General features: G+C 37.4%; 1 protein-coding gene across 1 annotated transcript; it reads right to left on the reverse strand.

Moving 5' to 3' along the window:
• Positions 1-3,176: 3,176 nt before the first annotated feature.
• LOC125851772 (uncharacterized) lies at positions 3,177-4,109 on the reverse strand. The gene is made up of 2 exons (XM_049531520.1): positions 3,782-4,109; positions 3,177-3,697 (listed from the first exon to the last, which is right to left on the reverse strand). The coding sequence occupies exons 1-2, from the start codon at positions 4,107-4,109 to the stop codon at positions 3,177-3,179; spliced, it is 849 nt and encodes a 282-aa protein (XP_049387477.1).
• Between the last annotated feature and the right edge of the window lie 5,620 nt (positions 4,110-9,729).

Below are 9,729 nucleotides of genomic sequence, written 5' to 3' on the forward strand. Positions count from 1 at the left end.
GATATTGTTGACTGTATTGATTAATTAGCTTAATTCTAGGAGATATTAAGAGAATAGAATATATTCCTTTTAATGTAATTGTTGCTTTCCTTAATTAGTTTTAGGATGAATGGTATAAATACCTCATCCCAATGGATATAAATGGTGATCAAAAATAAAAACTACCTTGGTTTTACTACGCCATCACCACAAACTAGTTGATCCTGATTAGACATTAGAAGTATGTTTATTTTCCCCATAATTGCATTTTGGGCCCTTATCCTATTTTAGGTATAGTTAGGGACTTCTAAGTATTTTTAATGTAATAATCAAACCTAATATAAATACTCTATTTCTAAGAATAACTATGTTTAGACTTTAGAATACCTTGAAGATTGAAGAATTAAGAGATTTTGGATGAATATCCAGTTATTGCTTTTCAACTTGTGAAAAATAATCTTAAATAAATGTTCTACTTTATGCACTAAAATTGGGTCTTGTCTAAATTCTCGTTATATCCTTGCTCCTATAAACAATCTACATCACTAGCTAGTTGAAGGAACACGCTTGCAAAATCAATCATGATTGAAAAATGTTACTCCCTCCGTCCCTTTTTAGTTGTCCACTTTAGAAATGATACATAGATTAAGGCAACAATGATTAGCACAGTGAAGTTACAATTTTACCCTTATGACAACTTTTCACTTCAAAATTACAACCACTTATTTGAATTCAAGTGAAATAAATTGGAGGGANCTTGTGAAAAATAATCTTAAATAAATGTTCTACTTTATGCACTAAAATTGGGTCTAGTCTAAATTCTCGTTATATCCTTGCTCCTATAAACAATCTACATCACTAGTTGAAGGAACACACTTGCAAAATCAATCATGATTGAAAAATGTTGATTTGTAAACATTGAACTAAGGTAAAAGATACAAAGATCACCAACTTCTAATGTCAATTGTCCCCTACTAGTGCTACTGCTACTGTCCCTGCTACATCCAACAACTCCGGCTACTGCTACTGTCCTCTGCTACTGCTACCAACTACCTCCTCAATTCCTGCTACTGCTACTGCTATCTGCTACCTCCACAACTCCTGCTACTATCCTTTGCTACGGCTACCTGCTACCTCCTACAACTCCTACTACTGCTACTGCTACATCCTACAACTCCTGCTACTGCTACTATCCTCTGCTACTGCTACCTGCTACCTGCTACCTTTTACAACTCCTGTTATTGCTAATCACTGCTACCTTCTACCTCCTACAACTACTACTACCTGCTACCTGCTACCTCCACAGCTTCTTCTCCTATCCCACTGCTACCGCTACTATCCTACTGCTACTGCTATTGCTACTCCTAGTTTAATACCCGCTACCTACTACACCTCCATCTACCGTCCTACTGCTACTACTATTGTCCTACTCCTACTCTTATTGATGTTGCTGCTACAGCTACTGTCCTACTCCTACTGCTACTGCTACCGTCCTACTACTGCTGCTGCTAGTCCTAGGGCTAGCCTGCTACCGTCCTACTACTGCTGCTGCTAGTCCTAGGACTAGCCTGCTACCTTTTACAGCTCCTGCTACTGTCCTACTACTACTGCTAATGCTGTTGGTTTTGTTGTTAGTCTTACCTGGGACCAGGACAAGGACAAGAACTAGGAGATCCCCCCTAAACCCCCGCCTATGGGCGCCATGCCACAAAGCCCCACCTGCCCGCACCCCTGCCCCGTGGCGCCGTGCCCGGAGGCCCCAACCCCCACCCCGGGGCAAATTTCCCTGAGGCCCCCTACCCCTCCACCCCTGCCCAGGGGGATAATGCCTCCGCCCCAGGATGTCGTTCCCCGAGGCCCCCCGCAACCCCCTCGCCCCAGGGCACAGTGCCTCTGCCCTAGGAGGCTGTGCCCCGAGGCCCTAACCCCCCATCCCTCACCCCGGGGAGCCGTGCCCCGAGGCCCTATCCCCTCACTCCCCTCTCGGGAGGCCGTTCCCCGAGGCCCCATCCCCCTACCCCCTTTCCCAAGGAGCCGTGCCTCGAGGCCCTCGCCACCTCAACCTTAGGGTGTCGTGCCCCGAGGCCCCCACCCCCAACCCAGGGGAGTCGTACCCCGACCCCCCTAACCCGGTAATTCGTTTCTCGAAGTCCCCCAACCTCGGGGCGTCGTACCCCGGCGCTGTGACACAGGTCCCTTACCCTCCCGGGGGTGCCGATCCCCGAGTCCCTTCCCCCCACCTCCCTCCTCGAGGAGTCATGCCCTAACACCCCCCTTCCCCCCACAAGTCTTAGTTCTAATCCTTGTCCTAATAATATTTTTCTTATTTTTAAGGAAAATGTTTTCAATAAACATTTGACTAATCAAACATGAAACTTTTGGAAACCCTATTCGTACCAAACACACTCATCCAAAAAAAAACAATGGAAATTATAAATATAATATATACACAAATGTTACCAGTCATTATTCCTTCTAAATGTGTTCTATATGACCTTCATAGAATCTTTTCTAAGAGCTAAACATTGGGTTGCTTGGAATGACATGTGTCTACCTAAGGAAGACGGAGGTCTTGGGTTTAGATCTCTTTTTTACATATCCAAAGCTTTATTTGCTAAACTATGGTGGATATCTAGAACTAAAAACACTATGTGGTCTAATTTTTTATGGAACAAATATTGCAAAAGGCATAGGCCTCAAGTAGTGGAGTGGAGGGGTGGATCTCTAATGTGGAAGATGATCAGTGGCGGAGACATGATTTTGCCAATGGTGTTCATACTTTAGGAAAAATAAAAAAATAAACCTGCTAGTCATATTATAAAGATTGACTTCAAAATAGTCATACCTCAATTATTAATTTCTACATAGTGCTCCAAGTTGTTCATGCTCTTTACCTGTTCAATATCAAATTAACCAACTATCCAAAATGAAAATTCTTAAAATGGAAACTTACAAAATATCAATGGATAAACTAAGGAAGATGAAGTAGGACAAATATATTGACGGATAGTTTCATACACACCAAAATATGTAAAGTGGTAACTACAATTGCACTCGATGACACTTCATCTCTTGAAATGTTTTCATAATACACTCATTAGAAACATCTTTAAATACTTTTTTCTCTACATAAGGCAATATGCAACCATCTAAGAATTCATCATCCATTCAATTTCACAAGTCATTCTTGATAATCTTCATTGAAAAAAAGCTTTTTGAACTGTAGCAGTGGCAACAGGTAGAAGCAAAGCAAACTTCACTAAAAGAAATACGAGAGAATAGGTTAAATGCTTGTTTGTCTCAACCAACTTTCTTGAAAGTTCTCCAAGTCCACCCAAATTGGAGAACCTTTCATTAATATCACGAACATCAATAATGTAATTAACAAGTTGATTCTCAAGAGATCTCATGTTGGACCCATCAAAATCATCAGGATATAATTCAGCCATTCTCATTATCTTCTTTATGTCAAAACTAGAAAATGAATCAATTGGATTCAAGCAAGATACTCCATTAAGCAAATCACTTGTCACCTCATTGAAACGATCATTAAGTTCTTGTAGTTGCCAATCAATGATTTTATAAAACACATCCACAAGATAATGATGCAAAGTAGTACAAATAACTACTTTACGTCGTGATCTCCCAGAATTAACATATGGAGCATCCAAATTGGGTAATGAAATGCCATGCTTGATAAAAAATGCTTCTACCTTTTCTTTAAGTGAATCCCATCCAATATTTTTTTAAAGAGAGGATACCATTCATTATCTCTTAAAGCTTGCAACCTTGTCTTTGCTACCTTTACAAGAATCATGACATTTGCAACGTCTTGCTCCTTTTTCTGTAATGAAAACATTAAGATCATTTGTGATTCCTAAAACATCAGTCATCAATTGCAACAAGAAAATAGTCTCATACGTTTGACAACTTCTGAGAAATCCCGATGCGCTTGCTCTTTCTTCCAAAGTACTTGCATTTTCAACAAGAGTATCAAGTATATCAACAATATAGTCAAAGCTACTAATAAAGTGTCCAAATGACTTGTAGTGAGATCCCCAACGAGTATCACCGGCTTTAACAAGACCAAGTTCTTGATTCAACCTTCTACCCGTTTCTAGTTCACCCATATCCAATGTCATTTGGAGATACTTTTATTGAGATTCTCAAAAATTATCGACACGTTTAAAAGAAGCTCCCAACACATTCAAAATATTTGAAATTAGGGAAAAAGGACAAATATACCCCCGAACTTTCAAAAATAGTATATGAATACCCTCCGTTATACTATTGAGACACCAGTGTCCCTGCCGTCCAAAAAGTGGAACATTTATATCCTTCACACTAACGGACAGACACGTGGCATCATCTGGTGCTTCTACTCGATATTTTATCAAACTTAACCCAAAAAATAAAAAACCCACCCGAATTAATAAAAAAAGACCGCCCAAATATTCTATACCCACCCACTCACAAACATCCTAATAATATACCCAAATCAAAATCTCCCAAATTCTCGATCAATCCTACACCACCTCTACGTTGCCATTTGATTCATCAGCTGATCAATACTAAACTTTAGTTTCCTCATCTTCTTCCAAACAAAAAATTCTCATTTCTTCAAGTTAAAATTAAAATCTTACCGATAACCCATTCCGATGGCATCCGATCATTTCTCCCTTGCCTTTTTTTCCAGTTGCGAATGGGTTTCTTAGTATATGATATGTGATATGAGCTCTAAATCCTGTTGAAATTTTCTTATGTGATGTAGTATTAAGATTTTAATTTTGATATGTGGTTATTGGTTGATAAAGAGTCTTGTGTAATATGTTTGTGTAAATGTTTTACATTTCCAGCTTAAATTATGTAATTTGGAAATAAATTTGATATCTAATTTAGGGCTGTAAATATTTGCTGAAAAGAGATGGTGCAGTTGTAATCTCAGTTGAGATTGTGTTGTAATTTGGATTTGATGTTATTTGAGAATTTCGATTTGTCATCAATTATTCGACCACATTTGACCACTGAATGAATTGGATCTGGTGTTACGAAATGGGTTTCTCTAGCGCTGTGAATTTTTCACAATGGATGAGATCTTGATTATTGAGAATAAGAAAAGAGAAGATGACGGGATGGAGGGCTTCAAGAATACACTCTAAAGATGTTTTAGATTGGGTCAAGGTGCTTAATTCGGGTCAGATAAATAGATAGTTGGGTGGGTTTTTAGTTTTTGTAGGTGAAAAAATAAAATAGGATAAATTTTAAGATGTTGCCACGTGTCCGTCCGTTAGTGTAAAGGATGTAAATGTTCCACTTTTTGGACGGCAGGGACACTGGTGTCTCAATAGTATAACGGAGGGTATTCATATACCATTTTTGAAAATTCGGGGATATATTTGTCCCTTTTCCCTTGAAATTAATAATACAAGTTCACCTACTTGAACACACTTTTTAGAAATGGCAACAAGAGTCAATTGAAGTTGATGAGTGAAACAATGAACAGATGAGCCGATCTAGATCTACTTTCTTGTCTAATCAACGTTTTAAGACCACCTAGCTCACCTTGCATATTGCTTGCCCCATCGTAACATTGCCCACGTACATTAGATAAAGTCAAAGAATGGTGAGAAAGTAAATCTACAATTGCTTTCTTTAGAGATAAAGCAGTAATATCTTTAATATGAACAACTCCAATAAATGCCTCCATCACAAACCTTATTTTGTCAATATATCTTAGACAAATAGCCATTTTCTCTTTGCGTGACACGTCTCTAGATTCGTCAACCAATAATGCAAAGTAGTCACTATTTATATCCTTTATTATGGCCTTAACTATTTCAATCTTACACGCAATCACAATATCTTTTTGGATTTCATGAGAAGTCATTTTATTATTTTTTGGAGCTTTTTCTAACATAAAAGGTTTAATTGCATCACATCTAGCAGCTAACCTAGAAAGAACTTCAAGAAAATTACCCTTGTTCAATGACGATTCACTCTCGTCATGACCACAAAATGCAAAACCTTGATTCAATAGAAGGCTTACCACATCGATTGAAGCGTTAAATCGAACCTGATATTCATGTTTACTTTTATCATCCAATTTGTAAAATGCGGCTTGAATGGATTGTTATTCTCACATGAGCTCTTTACACTTTCTTTTGGATTGATTATGAATGTTATTCGGTGGATCAATATGTGTAGCAAAGCTATCCTTTCTATGCCAATTTGTAAATCCCTTCGTTGAAAATACATTACCACCACTTTGATTAATGTTTTCTCCTTGAAACAAATAACAAGGTAAACAATAAGAAGCATCCGCACTAATACTGTATTCCAACCAATCACGATATTCATCACACCGAGTATAAACAAAACGACGTGGTGTTCCAAAAAAGTCGGTTTGAGGAAACTGATGAGTTTGAGGTTGACAAGGACCTTTAATGATGTATCCCCTCCTTATCTCATCACGAAGGTTTGGATGGTAATTCAAAATTGGAGTTCTTTCAGCAGGATCAACCTTTAAATCATTTACATCAAATTCTTGTTTTTGGGAAGAGTGAGATGATATTTCTATTTGGTTGACATTTTCATCTTGGCGTAGTTGATTTTGATTTTGAGGCGCCAAACTTGTTTTGGGTACTCTAAAAAAATATTTCTCCAAACTCATTGAACTCCAAACTGAAATAGTAGTCAAGTATACCAAACTTATTAAAATCATCCACAATACAAATAGTTGATCGATACTCAAATAAATAAAGTAGCTTTTAACATAAAAATAAGATATACAAGTCTTTCAACACATGATTAGAAAAAACTAAACTAAATGAAAAAAAGAATTAAGAAATACCTTTTCACACTTCAATGGCAGTTGAGGAAGAAATATACAACGATTAAAGCTTCCAATTTCTTAAAACTTGCAATATGTATGAAAGTTGAGAAGAGAGAAAGGTAAAGAGTAAAGTTGTAAAGGGTTTTTGGGAGAAGAAGAAGACAAAAAACTAAAGGGAAAAGACAACTATGAATCTATTTTTTTTTTAAATTAAGAAAAGTCAAGAGTAGACCTTTTGTTTTTTCTTAACTTAAAAAATGTAACTTTGTAATTTTTCTTAAGAGAAAAAGGGAACAAATATTAAATAAACGAAATGTTCAAGCCTGGGATCGAACCCAGGCTGAGTTTTGCCTTTTCTAAGAGAACAAATGGAATAATGAAAAAAATTAAAGAAAACGCCAACACTTGGGCTCGAACCCGGAACGCTAAGGCATCTTTGCACAGCCTTAATCGCTGGGCTGTCAACCTTTATTGTGTCAAGGTTGTTCAACATTTAGTATATATCCAAAAAACTCGATATTTAGTATATATACTCGTAAAAAATTTCCGACAAAGGTTGTTCATTTGACCACCCTTTCCATGTCATAGCTCCGCCCCTAAAGATGATGCTCTGGGCTAGATATAATATAGATCAGGAGATTTGGTGGGAACCTAGGTGTGGATAAGCTAGTATTCCCCCCGTTTGACAAAGAATGACCTGGTTTGACTTGGCACGAAGTTTTATAAAATAAAGAAAACTTTTGAATCTTGTGGTCTTAAATTAAAGTTATACCACGTGGAAAGCTGAAATTAAAATGTTACCAAAAAAGGAAAAAGGTCATTCTTTTTTGAAACAGACTAAAAAGGAAAGGAGGTCATTCTTTTGGGAGTACTTGGTATGATAATTGGTCCCAAATTAGCTCTATTCATCACTTAGAGCAGATTAATCAGAATCTCTCAAGCTCCATGTAGGAGGTGAATCAACATGTGGAGTAATGGAGAGTGGAACAAGCCTTTAATGTCTAATGTGTTTACAAAAGAGTTTTGTCAGCATGTTTTCAAGGTGTTAGCAGATCATAATTCTGGAGAGAGTGATATAGCTTGGTGGATGCCTAACAGTTCAGGGAAATTCACAGTTAGAAGTGCTTGGGAATTGATTAGACAAAGAAGTAATCCAATAGAAGGTGGAATTCCCTTTCTTCTGTGGATAATCTAGTTCCAAAGAATCCCCATTGGTCAGGTTTTGGTTAGATATAAAATTTGTGACTCTATGGTATGTTGTTGTAATGCAGGGACACACAAATCTTTTAACCATCTATTTGTAGGTTGTCCTGACGTAAACTATCTATGGAGAGTATTTGCAAGAGCTGCAGGTATCCCACGGCCTTTTGTTCAACTTACACAAGTTATTAAGATATGGTGGGAGTTTGATGGTGTGACAAAGTTGAAACCTTTATGCAAGGCAGTCCCTGCATTCATAGTTTGGAAAGTCTAGAAGAGACGAAATGTCCTCAAACATGGAGGCAAAATGTCAAGGCATTCAATGGAAATAGAGATTAATAAAAACGTATATTTGATGACCAAAGTACGATATTCATGGTTGGTGGAGGTACAAAAGTCATGGCCCCTAATTGTACATTTTTTAAAGGCTTACAGTCCTATCTTGACTAGCAGAGTTATAAGGTGGAGATGTCCTGAAGAAGGTACTTTTAAATGTAACACTGACGGTTCAAGTAGACCTGTTTTGGGTGCTAGTGCTATGGCTCTTTGTGTGAGAAATCACCTAGGGTGTTTGATGTATGTTGAAGCTAAGAGTATATCCTTTTGCACAACCTTGGAAGCTGAAACCAAAGCATTCAGTAGCGGCATTTTATACTGTTTAGAGCATAATCTTATGCCTCTTGTAATGGAGACAGATTCTCTGATTATTAAGAAGGTGTTAGATGGTATCTGGGAGATACCTTGGTCGATTGCAGTAGAGATTAGAGTTATAAAAAGAGCTATGGAGAATGGTACAACGATGATTGAGCACACCTGCAGAGAAGGGCATAAACTTGCTGATTTTTTAACTAACTATGTTTTCAGCTTTGCAGGAATAGATCAAATGTAGTTTAATTCTAATCAGGAGTTACCACAGCAGGCAAAGATCATACTACAATTGGATAGAAACAACACACCAAATAATCGAACATGGAAGGTTCAAAACAGAAACTTTCAACTATAAGAGGATAATCAAAGTTAGCACTGTGAAAAAAAAGGCAAGCAAGATATATGATACGTCCAAACTTACACCTCAATTAAGAGATATAAGAGGTTGAAGTCAATTTATAGAACTCAACGTGAGTTGAGGTTGATCCCACAAAGAATTTCTTTACAGAAATGATTTCACTGTCGTGTTTACTCAAATGTCGTTATTATTTCCTAAAGAAATAGTTACAAAAAGTAAAATGGGTGTAGTTGTGATGTTCTAGAATCTAAAATTGGTAATCAAAATCCAGATTAACAATTAACAGAGTTTTAAGTTCTAAAGTTGTTTCGATGATTAAATGAAACTAGGATTGCGTTCTCCATAGCATCTAATGTTCTTTCGTAATTGAGTTTCATGCAGTTTATCTTTACAAAATACATACGAGTTAAATATATTTGATAATTGGGAAAATGCATAAGTACCCCCCAACCTATGCCCGAAATCCTAGAGACACACCTAACCTTTACTAAGGTCCTATTACCCCCCCAAACTTATTTTATATGTAATATTCTACCCCTTTTTGGCCTACGTGGCACTATCTTGTGGGCCCAACGCATGTTGAGAAAATTTTCAAGGATAGTGCCACGTAGGCCGAAAAGGGGTAGAATATTATAGATAAATTAAGTTCGGGGGGGGGGGGGAATAGGACCTTAGTAAAGGTTAGGTGTGTCTCTGGGATTTCGGGCATAGG

The sequence above is a fragment of the Solanum stenotomum genome, unplaced genomic scaffold, assembly GCF_019186545.1.
Source record: "Solanum stenotomum isolate F172 unplaced genomic scaffold, ASM1918654v1 scaffold29929, whole genome shotgun sequence".
NCBI lineage: Eukaryota > Viridiplantae > Streptophyta > Magnoliopsida > Solanales > Solanaceae > Solanum > Solanum stenotomum.

What these genes read in the sequence shown, in the direction of transcription:
- LOC125851772 (XM_049531520.1), bottom strand. Translation starts at nt 4,109, where the DNA reads ATGGGTGAACTAGAAACGGGTAGAAGGTTGAATCAAGAACTTGGTCTT. An exon ending in ATGTCATGATTCTTGTAAAG is followed by an intron (nt 3,698 to 3,781) that starts GTAGCAAAGACA and finishes ATTCACTTAAAG; the next exon opens with AAAAGGTAGAAGCATTTTTT.